The sequence below is a fragment of the Schistocerca nitens genome, chromosome 1 (genome assembly GCF_023898315.1).
Source record: "Schistocerca nitens isolate TAMUIC-IGC-003100 chromosome 1, iqSchNite1.1, whole genome shotgun sequence".
Classification (NCBI taxonomy): Eukaryota; Metazoa; Arthropoda; class Insecta; order Orthoptera; family Acrididae; genus Schistocerca; species Schistocerca nitens.
In genome coordinates this window covers 748,048,654-748,072,094 of record NC_064614.1, presented here as the reverse complement: position 1 = coordinate 748,072,094, position 23,441 = coordinate 748,048,654, and the positions used below count along the sequence as shown (strand labels likewise).

Sequence of the window (23,441 nt, the reverse complement as noted above, 5' to 3'; positions counted from 1 at the left end):
TACAAGCAAAAAGCTTTATGTTAGGTAGCAGTTTCACATTTCATTCATACACTCCAGTTTCTCAAGCACGAGATCGAAAAGTAGTAGTACAAAATTTTCAAATAAATTTGGAATAATATTCATTCATGATCTGTGTGATGTCCCAGTTTCTTCTACTTCCCCGTTTTAACAAACAATCTTGTCATCCCTAATTCTGTAACTATTCCTGTCATTGTCAAAACTTATTCTCTGGTTAACTTCACTAACCCTGCCACAATCACCAGTTTAGTTATCCTGCAATTACTCTCCAGTTAAGTGTTATTACGTGTTTGTGTAACGCGTTTTCCACGCTACTCCCAGAATAGAACTTAAGCGGCTGCTGGCCGGGGACTGTACAACTGGCCCTTACTAGTGTAGCAATGTGACCAAAAATTTCCTGTCAAAATTTCATCGTCTTGGATACTCCAAGAAGATAATATGTAATCTTTCTTACCTGTTATTCCTGTTAGTCATTTATTTCCACGCTGGTAGTCTAAATTTATGGGTTTTGCTAGTAATTATGACAATGCTGATCATCGCAAACTCAGTGAACCACATAAACAAACAACGATTGGCATTCATCCATTTGGTTTTATTCCGCTCAGCTTGTATAGCCCCATCCCTCTTTGTGGGCAGGAAAGTTTATTTCTAGATGCGACAAGGATTCCCCTGTCAGAGACATCACGTACACTATGCACGCATTCAGAAATCAACTTGCAAGGATAGTCCCAAAGGTGAGGTCTCCTATTTTTTTTTTATAAGTACATAGACCTGTTTATTTCTACAATGGTTTACATCAGTTTACAGCTTTAACATTTAGCTATTTTTCAACATAATCACCATTTCTATCGATGCATTTTTGTAGACGCTGTGGCAGTTTTTGTATGCTCATGTCATACCAGCTCACGACCATGCTGTTCAGAAAGTTATGAACCTCTTCTTTCACCTCATTGTTGGAGCTGAATCGCTTTCCGGCCAAATGTTCTTTTAACCTAGGGAACGGGTGATAGTCACTGGGCGCCAAGTCAGGACTACAGGGTAGATGGGTGATTATGTTCCACTGAAACTTTTGCAACAGAGTAACGGCTTGCTGAGCAATGTGTGAGCGAGCATTGTCATGGAGAATGTTTACACCCTTGCTCAACATTCCTCTTCTCCGGTTCTGAATTGTCCATTTGAGTTTTTTCAGAGTCTTTCAGTACCTGTCAGCATTAATTATGGTCCCAGTGATTCACCTCCAATGACGAGTGAAAGAAGAGGTTCATAATTTTCTGAACAGCATGGCGGCAAGCTGGTATGATGTGGGCATACAAAAACTGCCACAGTGTTTACAAAAATGCATTGACAGAAATAGTGATTATGTCGAAAAATAGCTAAATGTTCAAGCTGTAAACTGATGTAAACCATTGTAGAAATAAACACATCTATGTACTTATAAAAAAATAGGAGACCTTACTTTTGGAATTATCCTCGTAGATTCATTCAGAAAACAATTTTGAATGTGTTCAAAAATGGTTAAAAACCAACAGGGATGCATTTAAAATAATATGAATAATCGATAGACCAATGTGCGCTGGATGCTAGGTACTTTGTGAAACAAGGTTTTTTTCCTCAAGAATACGAGTTTACCGACCCCGCCCCCCTCCGCCCCAAGATCCGGGCCCACTGCGCATGCGTGAATCTGGCAGCTTTGACGCACCAGTAAAATTTTTCCAGGGAGCATCTGGCTGCTTGCTGCCACTACTTCACAGCCAAAGGTCACATTTCTGCAGCCAGAAGTGAGAGAAGATACTAGTCATATGTGACTCAACTGTGCATGGGCACGAGCCCACTCGTAGGTGATCAAACGAATCTAACGTAAACAGTTGGCTAATCAGAGGCAATTTGTTGTTACAAAGCACTGCATAGTCTTCTTACAGCCTTTGACACAGTTTGCTGTTAGCAGATGCTTGTATGAACACTGAGTTTTGTTACCGTATATGGGGCATTTCCTTTGCAATTGAAGTTTTGTTTTCGTTTTTTCTCTCATTCATGTTTTATTGCTGCAGTATTATTCTGCAGTAGTGGGATATAATAATATCCTTTGTTACAGTATCCGTTCTTATCAGTCAAAATCACAAAAATGCAACTGAAAACTCAAACAATGAAAAATTCCCGGGTTTTTCCCAGTTTTCTCCCGGATGTAAAAATTCCTGGGTTTTTCCCGGTTTTCTCGCGGATGTCCCGGGTCGTATACACCCTGTAAGAGAAAGTCAAACTATTGCATTACCCAAGATAGCAGGTACAAAGGACTGTCTTAGATATAGAACACCAGCTCTTCTGCCACCTGCATCAAAAATATTACTGTCAATGGTTAAAGAGGGGATTAAAAAGAAAAGACTGGAACTTAGCCAATCATCAGTTCAGCTTCAGATCAGGGAAAGGAACAAGCAAGGCAATATTGACACAACATCAAATTTTGGAATGGAAATTAGAAGTAAACAGGAAAACATATGTAGTATTTATTGGCTTAGGAAAAGCATTATATGTGGTTGACTGGAAAACGTGTGTCATTTACTGACCTAGTGAAAGCGTTTGATTTGGTTGATGGGAACTATCATTTGAAGCAAGGACATTTTGACTGGAAGAACAGCCAACTAATTTTGACTATACGCAAAAGTCAAAGTACTGCACTAGATATTAATGATGGCAAGAAAGAAGCAGAAATCAGGAGGGGAATTGGAGAGTGGTGTCCTCTATTGCCTTATTTAATGTGTTCATTGAGGAGATAGTAGCAATAACGAAACGAGAGATGACTGGAATCAAAATTCATGGTATGCAGATTTACTGCCTCAGATTTGCACACTCACAGAAAGAACTAAATCAAGGGATAACCAAACTGAAAATAAATACTAAGAAGACAAAAGTCAAACAATGGAAAATACAGGATGGAATGTAACAATATCAAAAAAAGGAAACTTGCTACTCGCCATATAGTGGAGATGCCAAGTCAGAGATAGGCACAGCAAAAAGCCTCTCACAATTAAAGCTTTTGGCCATTAAGGCCTTCAAGGCCTTCATCAACAATAGACCACACACACACACACACACACACACACACACACACACACACACACACAGGACTGCAGTCTCATGCAACTGAAACCACACTGCCAAGAAGATAAAAGTCATAGTTATAGGTGAGAAAGTAGGTGAACATAAGACTTACATAAAAACAGGCAGTAAGAAACATGAGGAAATAAATGAATTTTGCTATTTCTGTAGCACTGTGGAGGAAAAAAAAACAAGTATCTCTAGGAAATCAAGAGAGGAATACCAGTGGCCAAGAATGCTTTCCATATAAGAATAATCTTTTGCTTAAGAAACATATAAGTATCGAACTAAGGAAAGACTTGTGAAGACCTTTGCATGGAATGTCCTGACATACAGACAGTAAAACAAATGAGATGGTACTATGAGGGGGGGGGGGGGGGGAAGAAAATCACTGGACACTTTATCACATGTGATATTCTTCTGTAAAAGATTTTCAAAGGCAAAGTCTTAGAGCAAAAAATTAGGGGACAACTGAGAACATTTATTTAAAAAATATAACCTGTGAAATAGAATGATGTTATACATGAAGATGAAAATGACTGCTGAGGAGAGAAGGCTTAGCCTTTTAGAAAAGAAGAAGGAGGGGGAGGCTGAGGAGGAGGAGGAGGAGGAGGAGGAGAAGAAGAAGACAGTCCAATGCCAGCATTACACCTTTCCTTTTGCTGACTGCAAGATACAGATAACAGACAGTGGAAAAGCAGCTTTTGTACATCACAGTAAGGAGACGATTCTGAATGGCATGGTATTTCAAACAATGATGAATTATTGTTGTTAATAATCCAGCACTGCAAAAGCAAATGATCACTAAACTGAGTACTTAAGAACATTTGTTTGTTTGTTCTCACTACATATTACTTTATATATTGCTATATTTGCATGTTGTCTACTTACTTCTTTTGTAGAAGATGAACTAAACTGAAAGTTATTCTCTGATGAAAATTTCTCAGTTTGCTAAGTTCTCTTCTGTACAAAACCTGTAAAATATGAAGTGTCTATCATAAAAACTGATATCCAGAAAACAGAAAAAAAGATAATAAATACAGTTCACTTACATTTTTCAAAGATTTAGTGAGTACTTCGCCAACTTTTTCCTTCTGACTTTTTGGGTTTTCTGATGGAGAAAGAACAGTTATAATATGTTCCAGGGCTGATTTCACTTGTACTACTAGTGTAGAAACAGTATCCAAAATAGTTTCAATCTGCGTGCAAGAAGAAACCAGAATGAAGTTAGATAAGTCACCATAATCTCTATCTGCAATATAACAGTGACTTACAATTTATCTTACACATACTCTCATTAACACAGTTTAAGTCCTTTATAGGTTACTTATTGATTTAGTATACAACTATTTCTATCATCTTCATCATGTTCCATCCTAATCTATAATTTTGGAAACAATATTTTAAAAAATTTAAAATTTATCTAGATGATATTTTAACACCAAATTTTCGCATATTTTTAATATTTTGTAGCACTTTCTGTGCAAAATACTTTTGCTCCTTAGATTTTATACAGAGTATCTTAATTCAAATTCAGCATACCTTGGCAATTCTTGACAGACCATATCACACATTTCAGTTTTCAGCTAGAACACACATGCACACTAAAAGTACTTAGTTGACATAAGATATTTTATGTACAAAACAAATTACAAGCCTATACATCCGCGCAAGTAGAGAGTATAGACCAAAACCCATTCAAAATCTTATTATTTGAACAAACCAAATTCTGTTATTTAGTTACTACTGCATATTTTTTTAAAAAAAGCAAAACTGAACTTAAGTTCCAAGGAAAATTTGTATTAAATAGGATGACAATGACTGGAGTCCAAAGCACATTCAAAAATCAAGATACATACAAGGATGTTAACACACTATTTGGGTTTCAGTGTAGCTTCAAATGTGGTAGAATATATGCCCTCACCTAATTAACAGTGATTTCCATTTTGAACTAATTACTGGCTCTAGTATGATAATAACTGTGACATTAACCTCAGGCACAAGATAAGTAGCGACTTCCTGTCGCTGGCTGGGTGACATACTGCTGAAAGTTGATTTTACACCTTGCAGGAAACGTTGCAGCTGGCTCATGAAAACCGGTAACCGCGACTTCGCATAGCGGATGATTTCATGCCGTTCCTCACGTGAGAGTTCAGCCTTGCGCTTTGTGAAAAGATCACAAAGCAACAACAATTTTGCACCAGCTGGGGAAAAAATCCCACATTAGTTCTGTTACAAAATGTATTCTTGTGCCAGTTTACACAACAAACAACAAGAACACAGTTACATAATAGATATGTTCCTCTATAAATGCTATCTGGTAAGTGCCCTGACTGACAAGCAATACTCCATAATTGGCTGAACCAGTGTTTAATAAGCCACTTTTGTGTATGAACTACACTTCCTTAGAACTCAGACAATCCACTGCAAATCACTCATGACAAATATTCCCAGGTATTTTATGGCTGCTACTGTATCCAGAGATCTATTTTCAATAATGTAATGAAACAAACACAGGTCTTCACAACTGTGTAAGCACCATGTATTACATGCCAACAACCTGTCCCTGCACCAATCATCAATCCTCTGCAGTTTTTATTACATGAAATAGTTTTCTGTCTTCAAAAACTTTCTGTATACAGCAGCAACACATGTGAATAGCCTTACAGACCTTCCTACTTTACTCACTGGATCATTTTTGAGTTTTGTATGTATGAGGTAGTTCTGAATACAGTTACAAAGCCGACAGCTATTTCCCTCGAAGATATCCGGGGTTAATTTCATGTCAGTGCAACACAGAAAACAACATTTTCTACCAGAGCATCTCGGATTTCTTTCAAATTTGGTGCATACAATTATCCAGATGGAAAACTACCAATTTGCAGAGGTATAAAGGACTTGTGAAGAAATTAAAGGTCTGAAAAATTTGGAAATTGTGTGAAATTTATGAGTTTCTCTCTCAACATAAATGACTATAATTCTGGTCCTAATCCAGATATAGAAATGAACATTATATAATTGAAAAGATAATGAGCACAGCTTCATGTTGATATGCAACATAGTAGGTTTCTAAGAATCTCCACATCCAAGGTGACACTGAATCCTCAAAACACCCAAGTTCAGAAAATATATTGTATTGCCACAGTAAGCTACTATAAACATGGTAAATATCAACATGGTACATCAACGCATCATGCCCAAAAATTTATTTTGTCGGGAACAGCACACTATCAAATTGCACAATAAATATGAAAAGCAAACTATTAAGAACTACAAGTCATAAGTAATTACTGCAGTGATATTATATCCCATTTACGGTGTAGCTTCAAAGAAAAGGCAATAAAAATTGGTTACATCTCATTTCACAAGTCTCCAATAATTAAATTGTTAATGTTCACCTTATCTGATATAGGGAGAGAGTACTTTCTTCCAGTTGATATCACTGGATTCAGTCTTGTGAGAATGTCAAATCTTCTGATAACCAAAGTGTCTGGTACAGCAGGAAACACACAAGTCATAGAGATGATCCACGTAAATGCAGGAAGCTGGTCTGCACTTCATTTGCTTCTCCACAAGTCTACAAGACTTATGCAACCCACAAATGAATGTCAAACACATATGTCTGTTAACAGCATTTCTTTCCACATAGCAATCACTGACTGTCCACCGAAGAATGCAATATTTACCCCAGGATATGTATCTTTGAGACATGCATACAATTCCTTAAGATTGTGCAACCTTAGCTGCCTCTGCTTATGTATGCCAATTCCATTTTCTTTCACAGACACAGTCTTCCCCCCTCCCTCCTGGAATCACACAGCTCACATTACGACCACAGCGAAAGTCATGTGATTAAACAGGCTTTTCACAATGTCTTACTTGGCTTTGTATTTGGTGTCACTAATGTACCATGTTCTGCTACTAACTGTTTTGCTCTTCACACCATGTAATTGAAACAGAAAATTCTTTCACAGTTTTCCTCATACTCCTATGTTTTTGTAAGTACTGTCAAAATTTGTATTTTGTCACAGATACATATGATAGTGTGAAACTTATCTTTCACCTGGGCAATGATTTCTCTTTTTCCATTTTTTCACACGTTTCTTTTTCCAGTTGTGCCACATAAGTACAGGCCAACACTGTGACAACCATTTCCAGTTTTTGCTTTGGATACTTTTCCTCATGCTGAGGTGTCTCTTTCTTCACAGGAGATTCACCTAAAACCTGAAGGCTAGTAACCTATTTAAAGAATCTAAAACCAGTTCTGATGCTGATCCAACAACTGGAGGGGTTGATAGGTTTTGTGACTGCTTAGTAGATTTGCTGCAAAATTTTTCGCCTAATCAAATTATTCTGTACTCTTGCATGACCTTCAAAAAACGGATTGCAACAGAACAGTTCTGACTTGAAATCTATCTTTATTTCCAAACAACAACTAAATAATAATCAAAATATCCACGGGTGTACTGCCGGTCTACAGTGTCCAACGGGCACAATATTTCGGCGATCATACATGTCGCCATCATCAGGTGAACTGACGGACTGAGCTCCTGTGAACGTGCCGGCACGGAGATCCGTACACTATGGCTGCTCAGGTGGAACTGGGTTCGGTCGCGGCGGCGGCGGATTTAAATACCCTCCGCCCGCGGCGCGCTCACTCCGCCGTCCGCGCCCCGCGCCACGGTCGCGCGGTGGAACAGATTGCGACGGCGTCTGAGATGACGTCGGTGTGATGGCTCCGTCCGCCGTGGTCGTCACAACTATACATTTGCTCGATTTACTCTTGATTAATCCAATCGCTGGTTCCCAAGCCTTGCTAAGATTATAGCCACAGTCACGATTTATGAGGTCGTCATTGGTGCGAATTTCGATGGCCTCTCTAACAACGCTGTCCCAGTATCTCGACGTCTGTACCAGAATCCTCGTGCGTTCATACTCCATAGCGTGATTTTCCGACAAACAATGTTCAGCGACCGCCGACTTGCTCGGATACATCAGTCGAGTGTGCCTCTGGTGTTCACGGCATCGATCCTCGACGGTACGCATCGTCTGACCAATATACGACTTGCCACATTGACACGGAATCTGGTACACGCCGGCCTTCCTCAAACCGAGGTCATCTTTGGCGCTCCCCACCAGTGCACGAGTTTTATTCGGAGGACAAAACACCGTTCCGACCCGGTGTTTCTTCAAAATGCGGGCGATCTTTCCCGAGAGTGCGCCTGTATATGGGATAAACGCAGTGCCTACCTCCTCCCTCGTGATTTCATCCATATCCACAGGTTGTGCTGTAGTGGTTGGGCGGAGAGCACGTTGAATCTGCCACTCTGAGTACCCATTTTTTCGAAATACAGTTCTCAGATGTTCCAATTCCTGCGGTAGACACTCTGCGTCAGAGATAGTGCGCGCCCTATGTACTAGAGTTTTAAGTACCCCATTCCTCTGTGAAGGGTGGTGGCAGCTGTCTGCGTGCAAATACAGATCAGTGTGCGTTGTCTTCCGATACACCCCATGACCTAGGGTGCCGTCAGGCCTTCTCTTGACCAAGACGTCAAGAAAAGGTAGTTTACCCTCCGTTTCAGTCTCCATAGTGAATTTGATGTTGGGGTGTATGGAGTTTAGATGTGTAAGGAAGTCAAGGAGTTTATCCATACCATGTGGCCAGATGACGAAAGTGTCGTCCACGTAACGGAAAAAGCAAGTAGGTTTCCATTCGGATGACGACAGGGCTTCCTCCTCGAAGTTCTCCATGTACAAATTCGCTACCACCGGTGAGAGTGGGCTACCCATGGCGACTCCCTCCGTCTGTTCGTAGTATTCTCCATTAAAAAGAAAATACGTGGAAGTCAAGACATGCCTAAAAAGTTCAGTGGTCTTCTCGTCAAACTTCTCACTAATCAATTCTAGTGACTCTCGCAGGGGTACCCTCGTGAACAAGGAAACGACATCAAAACTCACCATGATATCTGACTCACCCAACGTGAAGCTATCAAGGCGTTTAACAAAATCCACGGAATTACGGATGTGATGAGGGCATTTACCCACGTAAGGACTTAATATTCCCGTCAGGTATTTGGCCAACAAATATGTAGGTGCCCTGATGTTGCTGACAATGGGGCGTAATGGTACCCCCTCTTTGTGAACCTTCGGGAGTCCATATAGTCTAGGCGGTACCGGACCTTGGGGTAACAATTTCTTAGCGTCACCCTCCGGTAAATCTGCTTCTCAAGGACGCAGATTTACCGGAGGGTGACGCTAAGAAATTGTTACCCCAAGGTCCGGTACCGCCTAGACTATATGGACTCCCGAAGGTTCACAAAGAGGGGGTACCATTACGCCCCATTGTCAGCAACATCAGGGCACCTACATATTTGTTGGCCAAATACCTGACGGGAATATTAAGTCCTTACGTGGGTAAATGCCCTCATCACATCCGTAATTCCGTGGATTTTGTTAAACGCCTTGATAGCTTCACGTTGGGTGAGTCAGATATCATGGTGAGTTTTGATGTCGTTTCCTTGTTCACGAGGGTACCCCTGCGAGAGTCACTAGAATTGATTAGTGAGAAGTTTGACGAGAAGACCACTGAACTTTTTAGGCATGTCTTGACTTCCACGTATTTTCTTTTTAATGGAGAATACTACGAACAGACGGAGGGAGTCGCCATGGGTAGCCCACTCTCACCGGTGGTAGCGAATTTGTACATGGAGAACTTCGAGGAGGAAGCCCTGTCGTCATCCGAATGGAAACCTACTTGCTTTTTCCGTTACGTGGACGACACTTTCGTCATCTGGCCACATGGTATGGATAAACTCCTTGACTTCCTTACACATCTAAACTCCATACACCCCAACATCAAATTCACTATGGAGACTGAAACGGAGGGTAAACTACCTTTTCTTGACGTCTTGGTCAAGAGAAGGCCTGACGGCACCCTAGGTCATGGGGTGTATCGGAAGACAACGCACACTGATCTGTATTTGCACGCAGACAGCTGCCACCACCCTTCACAGAGGAATGGGGTACTTAAAACTCTAGTACATAGGGCGCGCACTATCTCTGACGCAGAGAGTCTACCGCAGGAATTGGAACATCTGAGAACTGTATTTCGAAAAAATGGGTACTCAGAGTGGCAGATTCAACGTGCTCTCCGCCCAACCACTACAGCACAACCTGTGGATATGGATGAAATCACGAGGGAGGAGGTAGGCACTGCGTTTATCCCATATACAGGCGCACTCTCGGGAAAGATCGCCCGCATTTTGAAGAAACACCGGGTCGGAACGGTGTTTCGTCCTCCGAATAAAACTCGTGCACTGGTGGGGAGCGCCAAAGATGACCTCGGTTTGAGGAAGGCCGGCGTGTACCAGATTCCGTGTCAATGTGGCAAGTCGTATATTGGTCAGACGATGCGTACCGTCGAGGATCGATGCCGTGAACACCAGAGGCACACTCGACTGATGTATCCGAGCAAGTCGGCGGTCGCTGAACATTGTTTGTCGGAAAATCACGCTATGGAGTATGAACGCACGAGGATTCTGGTACAGACGTCGAGATACTGGGACAGCGTTGTTAGAGAGGCCATCGAAATTCGCACCAATGACGACCTCATAAATCGTGACTGTGGCTATAATCTTAGCAAGGCTTGGGAACCAGCGATTGGATTAATCAAGAGTAAATCGAGCAAATGTATAGTTGTGACGACCACGGCGGACGGAGCCATCACACCGACGTCATCTCAGACGCCGTCGCAATCTGTTCCACCGCGCGACCGTGGCGCGGGGCGCGGACGGCGGAGTGAGCGCGCCGCGGGCGGAGGGTATTTAAATCCGCCGCTGCCGCGACCGAACCCAGTTCCACCTGAGCAGCCATAGTGTACGGATCTCCGTGCCGGCACGTTCACAGGAGCTCAGTCCGTCAGTTCACCTGATGATGGCGACATGTATGATCGCCGAAATATTGTGCCCGTTGGACACTGTAGACCGGCAGTACACCCGTGGATATTTTGATTATCAAATACGCCGGGAGAAACTCAAGTATAACAACTAAATAATACTTCACAGCACTTCTACACTGCAGTCTGAGTAAACGATCCACAAGCATGAAACAAGCTAATGATGACTGGTTGAAATAAAAGTCTCTGTGAGTGGCTGTTCACAGCAATACTTTTCACCAATTTGTCAGAATTACAGTAACTACTATCGTCTGGTTCTCTGGGAAAACCCAGATACATAGCTGCTTACTTCATTTTGTTAGTGTAGTGATGTAGATGAAACAAATTTTTGGTCGTGATGCCTTAAGTGTGTCTCTTGATATTTACCATGTTTATGGTAACATACTGGGACAATACAATACTTTTTTTCCAAAATCATGTAGGCCCTGAACTGTGGTATTGTTATAACTTCAAGTTGAACAAATATATTTCAAGGACGACGCAATACATGTAAGTCACAGATCAAGTAAACAGAGTACGACGTGTATACACTTTAACAGTCAAATTATAACTGAGTCCGAGCCTAGCGGCCGCTGGCTGGCTGGCCGCTTAGGTGGCGCTGCTGCTGCATGGCTGGCAGACAGTGCCGCATGTAGAGGACGCGCATAACTGCGCGGCGGCACTTTGACAGATCGGTGAGTCACAACACTTTTCCCCCCCTTAGAAGTTTTTGCACAGGTCTTGATGGAGGTGGCCTGTGGATTGCTAACGTCCATAGGTGTTGTTTGACTGGCTGTAAAGTCTCGAGGAGGAGGCTTCCCATTCGGACGGAAGTGTCCCCGATGATAAAGGGTGGAGTTGACAGGAGACGTGGGGGTTGAATCTGCTGGGGCCCTGTGCACCAATCTCCCCATTGCGGCAAGTCCGGTTGTTATAACAGGAGACAGGGGCGATGTTTCCGCGTCCATAGGAGAAGGAGGCGAGTAGAGTTGCTCCGACAGATGATGGTCATCTGGTTCCTGCATGGGGACATCTCCTGTTGGTGTCAGTTCTTGTGCTGGCACCGATATGATGGTGAGAGGACTGCATTGTAAGTAATGAGAGATTCCAGGATCCCAAGCGTCAGGTAGAGTCGAAGGTGGTGTAGTGGCATCTGGAACAGGCGTTGCCGGCACACGAGGCCGAAGCTGGTCTGAATGACGTACTGCAACACCCATGTCCGTCTGGATTTCATACAGGTGTTGGCCACAGTGTTGTAAGTAGTGACAGGTGACAGGATTGGAGAACCAAACTGAAGATATATCTGAGAATTGATGATAGTGGCAGCAGAACCAGTATCCACCTGCATGTGAACATCTCAACCAAGTATCTGGACAGCGAGGAATAACTTCCCTGATAGGGAAGAAGTACAATTGACAACCAACACAGAATCAGAATCAGCGCCATGGTCATGAACATCATGTATGGGGTCGGATTTGCAAACGGATGACACATGACCCTTTTTTTTGCATTTGTGACACACGGCCCAACGTTGTGGACAATCCTCTCGTGAATGTTTCGTAAAACACCGTGGACATAAAGGAAGTTGCCGTGGGTTTTGCTGTAGTTTCTTAGAGGGTTGTTTACGGTTAGGCCGAGGCTGCGCTTGGGAGCGTACTGCCAGTGGGGACGCGCCACACGTTTCGTCAACAGCGCACAGAGGTTGTATTTCCCCGACGTCACCCCATGCCTCTATTTGCGCTCCAGTGGCGCGAGAAATTTCAAAAGACTGAGCGATGGATAGGACTTCATCTAGAGTTGGATTTGCCAACTGAAGGGCATGTTGCCTAACTTCTTTGTCTGGCACCAACTGGATAATGGCATCCCGTACCATGGAATCGGCGTAGGATTCTTTCTGAACTTCAGTAACAAATTTACACTCTCAACTGAGGTTGTGAAGTTCAGCAGCCCAAGCGCGATAGGATTGATGCGGTTGTTTTTGACAATGATAAAAGGCAACATGAGAGGCGACCACATGCGTATGCTTTTGAGAATAGACTGACAGAAGTGAGCACATTTCAGCAAAGGACAAAGACACAGGATCTTTCAAAGGAGCCAATTGCAACAACAACCGATACATTTGGGGTGAAGTCCATGAAAGGAACAGAGACTTACATGTTTTGTTGTCCGCGACATGAAATGCCAAGAAGTGCTGTTGAAGACTTTTTTGTAATCAGGCCAGTCTTCCGCCGTCTCGTCGTAAGGAGGAAAAGGAGGTAGAGACAACGACGAGAGACGCCCCGCGTTTAACGCCGCAACGAAATCACAAATCGCATTTGTGAGAAGCGTTTGCTGTTCAATGAGACCTTGCAATAGTTGCTCTAAAGTAGCCATGAAAACATGTGGGTCAACGATGAAAAAGAAAAATTCACTACCTCATCGCCAATTGTTATAACTTCAAGTTGAACAAATATATTTGAAGGACGACGCAATACATGTAAGTCACAGATCAAGTAAACAGACTAAGACATGTATACACTTTAACAGTCAAATCATAACTGAATCCGAGTCTAGCGGCCGCTGGCTGGCTGTCCACTTAGGTGGCGCTGCTGCTGCATGGCTGGGAGACAGCGCCACATGTAGAGGACGCGCGTAACTGCGCGGCAGCACTTTGAAAGATCAGCGAGTCACAACAGGTATCTTGAGACATACAAGGTCAATGACCTGGAACTCATTAGCTTTTCAATAACATAGGTTTCACTCCTGTATCTGGATTAAAACCAGTATTACAGTCATTTATGAGACACTTATGTAAATTTCACAAAATTTCCAAACTTTGCTGACCTGTGACTTTCTTCACAATTCTCAAATATATTTGAAAATTAATAGTTTTCTATCTCTTATTGGGCTCATGGAATACACTAAATTTCAAAGAAATCAGAGTGGGTCAGGTTGAGTGCTACATTTAACTGACATGGAATTACCCCAGGGGAAATATCCAGAGAAGTCTCACTGTCTCCTTCATAATGTTTTTGCTACTTTTTACAAAAAAATAGTAAATTCAACATTGCTTTATAACTACAAAGCTCTGCTGCAAGCAAAGGTAATATATTTCACTATTCTCTTTTCCAATACTTTCAAGTTGTCTTAACTTTTGATTGAGCACATGTTATCTGCCATACAAGAATTCTTACTTCATTGATTTACTACAGTGTTTCACAATAAGATCCTTACATGAAGTCTTTCTATTGCTTGTTATCCCTTCCAGGAGATAGACTTGTGTAGCATAATCTGTTAAGCTTCAGAAAGTATGTAAAAAATCTTCTGAAAATATTTGGCAATTCACCTACCTTTGTTTTTCCTCCTACTTGTTTTAATTTGTAAATTTTTCCCCAGATACAGTTGAAGAGAGGAAAAATAATCACTTTGCATTAAACCTTTCAACTGAAGCTATATTATTATATTCAGTCACTCTGGCACAGATAAACTGATATTGCTTCTGGTCATTCAAGATTTATGTATAAATTACTAATCATGCAAGATTAAAAAATTAATTATTATTAATCAGAGTGATATTTTCACTCAGCAGCGGAGTGTGCACTGATATGAAACTTCCTAGCAGATTAAAACTGTGTGCTAGACCGAGACTCGAACTTGAGACTGTTGCCTTTCGTGGGCAGGTGCTCTACAATCTGAGTTACCCAAGCACGACTCACACCCCATCCTCACAGCTTTACTTCTGCCAGTATCACCCTCCTACCTTCCAAACTTCACACAAGTTCTCCTACGAGGTCCTGAGTTCAAGTCTCAGTCCAGCACACAGTTTTAATCTTCCAGGAAGTTTCAATTATTGTTAATGTAAATTTAAGTAAAAAAACTGTAAGAACAAACCTACGGCAGCTTCTCTCACAGATTGCTTCACAACAAAACATAATTTGGCCGGATTAGAATTAAGGCTATCTGCAGAATGCTCGCCTGTGGAGGATTTGGCGCTGAAATGTTCGATGATTTGACTGGCACTGGCATGCATGTCGGAAACTAGGCCAATTATTTCTGGAAGAAACGAAGAAAAACATGTAGTATGCCAATTAGTTTCACATAACTGACTCAAAACTGTCAAAATGTATGATGACTAAAAGAAAAAACTTACATATATCACCATCATTTACAGAAGCCAAAACACTGTAAATGAACATCCATGGCAGAATTAACTGTGCAACAAAATAGAAGTAAACTCCATTAACATGATTATACCTTGCATAAAATACTAGATACCTCTGTGATTGACAGATTGCAGTTCACAAGACTCTGCATGTACCTACAAAATAGGTAACACTACAGTACATGACACTCAAGAAAGACTGACTATTGGCTGGCGGCAGGCCTCTACTGCTTGACTAGCTGATATGTCAATCACAAAGTTATTTTAATCAAAGTACGAGACTGCTGGAGAGCTAATTGTTCTGAGTTTTCACCTCAACATGTACTTCAGTGCTTTTCTTGATCAAGTTGGTAAATTTCATAATGAAACAGCTGTGGACTTCCTCTTCTGAAATAGTATTGCTATGAACAATCCCAATTTTATTTCTTGTGTAGTGCTATTTGTTTTTGAACAGATAGAAGTCCCTTCACACTTAAGACACTATTTATCCCCCTTAGTTCACTGGTATATCAATAACTGGAAGCTTGTGGCCAACACAGTGACAACAAAGAAATATCATGCATCCAATCGACAACAGCGAATGTCTCCACATTTGCACTGAAGTAAAGAGATATGACTCAAGCACACAATCAAATGTTCTTTCAAGGCACTTCTTGATTTAGTTTTCCTTCCCCCTGGAGGGCACCTTCCTGAAGCTAGACTGGAGTACTGTATGAAATGCATTCCCAAATCTCATCCAGGTCTCTCAGTCACTGCCCCTTCTTGTTAGACAACCTCCTTACATGGGACGACAAATGTTATGTACAGTATTTTTGCATTAGTGATGCTGATTTTTCATGATTCGTAACAAAACTGGTATGTTTATGCTCAATGTGTATAATAATTCTGGCAAGGGCTGATGTTCTCTGAAGAGATTATAGAAGTGGCAGCTGGAGCTTCAGGAAGTGTGTGTGTGTTAACTCCAGCTAGCATGTCTCTCAGTGAGGTGACTATGGCCCTTAATGTGAGGTTAGAAGAACTAAAATTTATATTTATTTTCTGGCTCTACAAAAAACTTTCTAAAGGCAAATGACTAATTACACATATGGTACACAGTTTTACATTATCTTAATGCCATAAACAGCATTAATACGTTATAACAACACAGATTAACACCGATTCAGCCACATGGGGTTCTTTAATTTCAGGTAATTTTGATTTCCAGAATACAAAAATAACAATATTTTTGTTGAATTAATTCTACTTTTTGAGAAAAAGGCAATCCATTTATAATGGCAATTAAATTATAAAAAAATAGAATATTTTTAAATCTTTTATTTTAAAGTTATCAGATTATTTCAACAAGCAAATTGCTGTAAATTATACAAGGAATAATAAAATTAATCATAACAACAAAAACATATCAATAAGAATTAAGAAAAAGGTTTTGTATGGGATTTTCTTCAGTGTTTTTGGTCTGGCCAGTCTCTGCAAATTCCAGCAGTAGTCTGCCATCATATGGTGATCCCAACGGCATTGATATCTTTCCTTGATGTCCAAGTGGAACTGTTCCCCGAGTTATTGGCTGTAATTACCTAAGTGGTCAGAAAATTTATCTAAATGACTGTGAAAAAAAATGCAATTTGTCACTCATACTAGCTCCTAGTTTTTGGAAATTCTGGAGAACTTTATCTACTATTGAAGAACTGATAAAAAGCTTGTCCACACCTTTAATTCAACTTGAGTCGTGGTTTATGAAATCATCATTGTTTATAAGAGTACAGATTTGTGGCCCATCAAAAATTCCTGCTTTTAACCAGGGAATGATTGACAAATGTATTTGAAGCCATTGCCATTCCTTTGTAAAGCTTTAACAAAATGTTTTATAGGCCCAAGTTTAATATGCAGTGGAGCAAGAATGATTTTTTCCTGAACGACCAATGGTTCACGAACGATGTTATCTTTTCCTACAGTCAGGTTCATCCCCTGTGGCCAGTCTTTGCTACTCCAATGCTCATTTTTCGCACGACTATCCCACAGACAAAGAAAACGAGGATATTTAATGGTTCGCTGGTTGATTGGTTGGTTTAGAAGAGGGGAGAAGGGACCAAACTACGAGGTCATCAGTCCCTTGTACCTAATAAAGCAATGTGTGTCCGCTACAGTGAGTGGATCATCATTAAAAGTGCTGGTTCTGGATGAACGGTACGATGCCGACAGAAATGCATGACACACATCTCCATGGTGGAAAACTGGAAGCCATGGGCTAAAGCCCATGCTTGCATATTGTGGATGGCTTCCTGTAGGCGACGTTCAGCAACACCAGGACTGGAGCAGCCGTACAAAATGCAGAAGTCGTCTGCATACAGAGAAGGTGACACGGAGGGCCAAACAGCTGCTGCTAGACCATTAATGGCCACTAAAAAGAGAGAAGACGCTCAATACAAAGCCCTGCAGGACTCCATTCTTCTGCATTTTGCTGGAACTATGGGAGGCACCAACTTGGACATGCAAAGTACAAAGCTACATGAAGTTTTGGATAAAAAATCAGGAGCAGGATCCGGAGACCACATTCATGCAATACGGCAAGGATATGACATCACCAGGTTGTGTTGTATGCTTTAGGTAAGTCAAAAAAGATGGCAAGCAAGTGTTGGCATCTGGGAAAGGATGTTCGGATGGCAGACTCGAGGGACACAAGATTATAAGTGGTAGAGCGACCCTGGCGGATGGCACCCTGACATGAAGCCAGCACACCATGTGACTCCATGACCCAACCCAACTGCCGACACGCCATACGTTCCAGCAACCTCTCAAACAGCATGGGTGAGACTGATAGGTCGATAGCTATCCACATCAAGTGGGTTTTTAACGGGTTTGAGCACTGGAATGACTGTGCTCTCCTGCCATTGCGATGGAAAGATGCCATCGCACCAGACCCGGTTGAAGATGATGAAGATATGTCGCTTGTAGTTGATGAGAGATGTTTAATCATCTGGTTGTGGATCCGATCAGGCCCAGGAGCTGTGTCGGGGCAATGTGCAGGGGCACTAAGGAGCTCCCACTCTGTAAATGGGGTGTTATAGGATTCACTGTGGTGTGCAGTGCATGAGAGGACTTTCACTTCCACCCGCCGTTTGAGAGTGCGAAAGGCTGGTGGGTAATTCTCCGGCAAAGAGGCTCAAACAGAGTGCTCGGCAAACAGAGTGCTCGGCAAACAGAGTGCTCGGCAAACAGAGTGCTCGGCAAACAGAGTGCTCGGCAAACAGAGTGCTCGGCAAACAGAGTGCTCGGCAAACAGAGTGCTCGGCAAACAGAGTGCTCGGCAAACAGAGTGCTCGGCAAACAGAGTGCTCGGCAAACAGAGTGCTCGGCAAACAGAGTGCTCGGCAAACAGAGTGCTCGGCAAACAGAGTGCTCGGCAAACAGAGTGCTCGGCAAACAGAGTGCTCGGCAAACAGAGTGCTCGGCAAACAGAGTGCTCGGCAAACAGAGTGCTCGGCAAACAGAGTGCTCGGCAAACAGAGTGCTCGGCAAACAGAGTGCTCGGCAAACAGAGTGCTCGGCAAACAGAGTGCTCGGCAAACAGAGTGCTCGGCAAACAGAGTGCTCGGCAAACAGAGTGCTCGGCAAACAGAGTGCTCGGCAAACAGAGTGCTCGGCAAACAGAGTGCTCGGCAAACAGAGTGCTCGGCAAACAGAGTGCTCGGCAAACAGAGTGCTCGGCAAACAGAGTGCTCGGCATTAAAATCTCCCAAAATTAGGAAATGTTTAGGTAGTTGATCAATCAGTGCAGTTAATACATTCAGGGGTACTGCACCATCTGGAGGAAGAATACATTGCAGACAGTTATTTTCTGTGTCATCCTTATTCTGACAGCCACAGCTTTAAGAGTGGTTTGAAGGGCCACAGTGTCACTACAGACTGAGTTTAGGACATGAACACAAACTCCACCTGACACTAGATTATTGTCGCTATGGTTCCTGTAACATTCCTTAGAGCCACGGAGAACCGGGGTCCACATATCTGGGAACCTGGTTTCCTGGAAGGCAATGCAGACAGCAGGTGTAAAGCGTAACAGTTGCCGTAGCTCAGCCAGGCGGTGGAAAAAGGCGCCGCATTTCCACAGAAGAATGACGTCATCGTGAGACAGGGAAGGAATGGAACATTCAATGAGGCAGTTTACGCATCAGGGTCACCTGCTGCCACTAACGTTTTGCCTGAGCAGCCTATATCCATTGTGTCTGAGGGTCTGGCAAGATGTAGGTCCTCAGCGGATGTCAGAATCTCCACCCTATCCTCGGATGGTTAGATGGCTGATTGGTTTGTTGGTTTAAAGGTGGGAGAAGGGACCAAACTAAGAGGTCATCAGTCCCTTGTTCCTAATAAAACAATGCCACAAGTGTGAGAATAAAACGGACGAAACACATAACACAAATAGAAAGAAAGGAAAAGCCACAAAAGCGAAGGTAAGTTAATGAACACTAAAAGGAACAAAAGAGGACAAGAAAACAAGAGCGAGATGCTAGAAACAGAAGAGAGTAAAACATGAAAGCAGATTACAGTGGCTGGCCAACCATGAGGATAAAAAGGAAAAGCCAGCCACTCTGCACCACCTCAAAAACTCCACCCTAAAAGCACTAGGGTGGAGGACACAGAGGGACAAAGGACACGCGCTAAAACCTATGTAGAAGTATAAAACCCACTCTCACGGATAAAACGTAAAACTGAAGGTGCTGAGGAGGCATTGTCGCCCAACACCAAAGGCAGGGTGCTGGGAAAGTTATAAGTCTGCCGCAGAGCGGCTAAAAGTGGGCAGTCCAGCAAGAGGTGGATGACTGTCATTTGGGAGCCACAGCGACACTGAGGTGGGTCCTCAAAACAGAGTAGGTAACCATGCGTTAGCCACATATGGCCAATGCAGAGCCGGCAGAGGACAACTGATTCCCTGCAAGAAGCCTGCATGGAAGACTTCCACACACATTCGTAGTCTCCTTAATGACACACAGTTTGTTGTGCATGCTGTTATGCCATTCCGTCTCCCAAAGCCAGAAAACCCTGCGGTGTAAGACAGAACACAGGTCCACTTCGGAGATGCCTATATCCAGAAGCTGTTTCCGCGTCGTCTATTTGGCCAGCCTGTCAGCAAGTTCATTGCCGGGGATTCCGACGTGTCCTGGGGTCTACACAAACACCACGGAACGGCAGGACTATTCCAGGGCATAGATGGACTCCTGAATGAATGCTACCAGAGGGTGGCGAGGGTAGCACTGGTTGATAGCTTGTAGGCTGCTCAATGAGTCAGTACACTGGAGAAATGACTCGCCAGGGCATGAGCGGATGTACTCAAAGAGAATGAGATATGGCCACCAGCTCTGCAGTGAAAACACTGCAGCCAACTGGCAAGGAATACTGCTCAATATGTCCTCCATGAACATATGCGAAGCCTACGTGACAGTCAGCCATGGAGTCATCGGTGTAAACCACTTCAGAGCCCCAGAACACATCAAGAATTGAGAGGACGTGACAGCGGAGAGTGGCGGGGTTAATGGAGTCCTTAGGGCCATACAAAAGGTCCAGACAAAGCTGCAGCCGAAGTGTACACCATGGAGGCGTACGTAAACAGACCGCAAGTAGAGGTGGTAAAGGAAAGGACTACAGTTCGGAAAGATGGGACTGCATGCAAACCGCAATCAATAGCCCCAATCTGGGCAGCCGATGCATGAGATGGACTGCCACGGGCAGGAAAAGGAGATGGTAATTCAGATGCTCAGCGGAACTATGAATGTGTGCTGCATAACTGGTGAGCAGTTGTGCACGTCTGATCTGCAGTGGAGGGACACCAGCCTCCACCAGTACGGTGGTCACTGGACTCGTCCTAAAAGCTCCTGTCGCTAATCAAACCCCACAGTTGTGCACAGGGTCGAGTAAATGCAATGCTGAAGGCGCTGCCAAACCATAAACCACACTCCCATACTCAATTCGGGATTGGACAAGGGCTCTGTAGAGCTGCAGCAGAATACACCGATCTGCACCCCAATTGGTGTTACTCAGGCAATGGAGGGCATTGAGGAGCTGCCAGCACTTCTGCTTGATCTGACAAAGATGAGAGAGCCAAGTCAATCGAGTGTCGAAAACCAGTCCTAGAAATTGATATGTCTCCACTACAGTGAGTGGATTGTCATTACGGTAAAGTGCGGGTTCTGGATGAATGGTACGATGCCGACAGAAGTGCATGACACACGATTTTGCGGCTGAAAACTGGAAGCCGTGGGCTAGAGCCCATGACTGTACCTTGTGGATGGCTCCCTGGAGGCGCCTCCGCTCAGCAACAGCAGTACTGGAGCAGCCGTACAAAATGCAGAAGTCGTCTGCATACATAGAAGGTGTGACGGAAGGCCCAACAGCTGCAGATAGACCGTTAATGGCCACTAAAAATAGAGAGACACTCAATACAGGGCCCTGCAGGACTTCATTCTCCTGGATATGGATGGAACTATGGGGGTCACCAACTTGGACACGGAAAGTATGGAGCAACAGGAAGTTTTGGATAAAAATCGGGAGTGGTCCCCGGAGACCCCACTCACACAATGTGGCAAGGATATGATGTCACCAAGTCGTGTCGTATGCTTCACGCAAGTCAAGAGAGACGGCAAGCAGGTGTTGCCATCTGAAAAAGGCTGTTCGGATACCAGACTCTATGGACACAAGACTATCAGTAGTACAGCGACCTTGGCAGAAGCCGCCCTGACATGGAGCCAGCAAGCCAAATGACTCCATGACCCAACCCAACCGCCGCCATACCATACGTTCCAGCAGCTTACAAAGAATGTTGGTGAGGCTGATGGGCCAATAGCTATCCACATCAAGTGGGTTTTTACCGGGTTGGATCACCGTAATAACGATGCTCTCCCACCATTGTGATGGAAAGACACCATCGCACCAGATCCGGTCGAAGATGATGAGAAGATGGCTGTGTATACGATCAGGCCCAGGGGCTGTGTCAGGTCAATGTGCAAGGGTACTGAGGAGCTCCCACTCTGTAAATGAGGCATTATAGGATTCACTGTAGCATGTAGTGAATGAGACGACGTTCCCTTCCAGCCGCCGTTTGAGTGTGTGAAAGGCTGGGGGGTAATTCTCTGACGCAGAGGCTCGAGCATAGTGCACAGCAAAGTGTTTGACAATCACGTTTGCGTCGGTACATAGCTCGCCTTTTATGGTAACACCGGGGACACCTGTTGGGGCCTGGTACCCCGAAAGACATTTGATCTTTGCCCAGACTTGGGAAGGTGATGTGTAGCACCCAATGGTGGAGACGTATCTCTCCCAGCATTCTTTCTTCCGTTGTTTGATAAGGTAACGAACACGGGCACGGAACCGTTTAAAGACTATGAGGTGCTCCAGAGAAGGGTGCCACTTATACCGCTGTAGAGTTTGCCAACACTCCTTAATTGCTTCAGCGACTTCCAGCAACCACCAAGGGACTGCCTTACACCTTGAGCACCCTAAATAGTGAGGGATCGCGTTTTCTGCTGCAGAAACAATTGTGCTAGTCACCTGCTCAATCATCACATTGATGTTACTCTGAGGGGGAGATTCTGTGGTGACAGCAGAGGTGAAAGTTCCCCAGTCCGCCTTGTTCAAAGTCCATCTAGGCACGCATCCATCCGTCTGATGCTGGGGCAGTGACAGGAAGATGGGGACATGGTCACTACCACACAGGCCATCATGTGCTCTCCAGTGAATAGATGGGAGAAGTTCTGGGACGCAAATTGATAAATCAATGGCCGAGTAACTACCATGAGCCACACTGAAATGTGTGGTGACCCCAGTACTTAAGAGGCAGATGTCAAATTGCAACAATAAAGTTTCGACATCTCTGGCTCGGCCAGTAAGTATGGTACCAACCCACAAGGGGTTATGAGCATTAAAATCTCCCAAAAGTAGGAAAGGTTTAGGGAGTTGATCAATCAGTGCAGCTAATACATTCAGGGGTACTGCACCACCTAGAGGAAGATATACATTGCAGACAGTTATTTCCTGCATCGTCCTTATTCTGACAGCCACAGCTTCAGGAGGTGTTTGAAGAGGCACATGTTCACTACAGACTGAGTTTAGGACATAAATGCAAACTCCACCTGACACTTTACTATAGTCGCTACGGTTCCTGTAGTATCCCTTATAGCTGTGGAGGGCAATGGTCCGCATTCCTGGGAACCAGGTTTCCTGGAGGCCAATGCAGATAGGTGTAAAGCTTAACAGTTGCCATAACTC

General features: G+C 43.5%; 1 protein-coding gene across 3 annotated transcripts in view; it reads right to left on the bottom strand.

Annotated features, from left to right (window-relative positions):
• Positions 1-23,441, bottom strand: part of LOC126236967 (uncharacterized) — a 128,726-nt gene that overhangs the window by 62,201 nt on the left and 43,084 nt on the right. For all 3 annotated transcript variants that reach the window (XR_007545015.1, XR_007545016.1, XM_049946681.1), the window contains 4 exons: positions 14,915-15,076; positions 5,104-5,315; positions 4,164-4,310; positions 4,003-4,085 (listed from right to left, as the gene is read on the bottom strand). Coding sequence is in view for 1 of the 3 variants with exons in the window: in XM_049946681.1 (XP_049802638.1) it covers positions 4,003-4,085; positions 4,164-4,310; positions 5,104-5,315; positions 14,915-15,076 (604 nt within the window). In the remaining 2 variants the exon portion in view is untranslated. The remainder of the gene's footprint in view (positions 1-4,002; positions 4,086-4,163; positions 4,311-5,103; positions 5,316-14,914; positions 15,077-23,441) is intronic.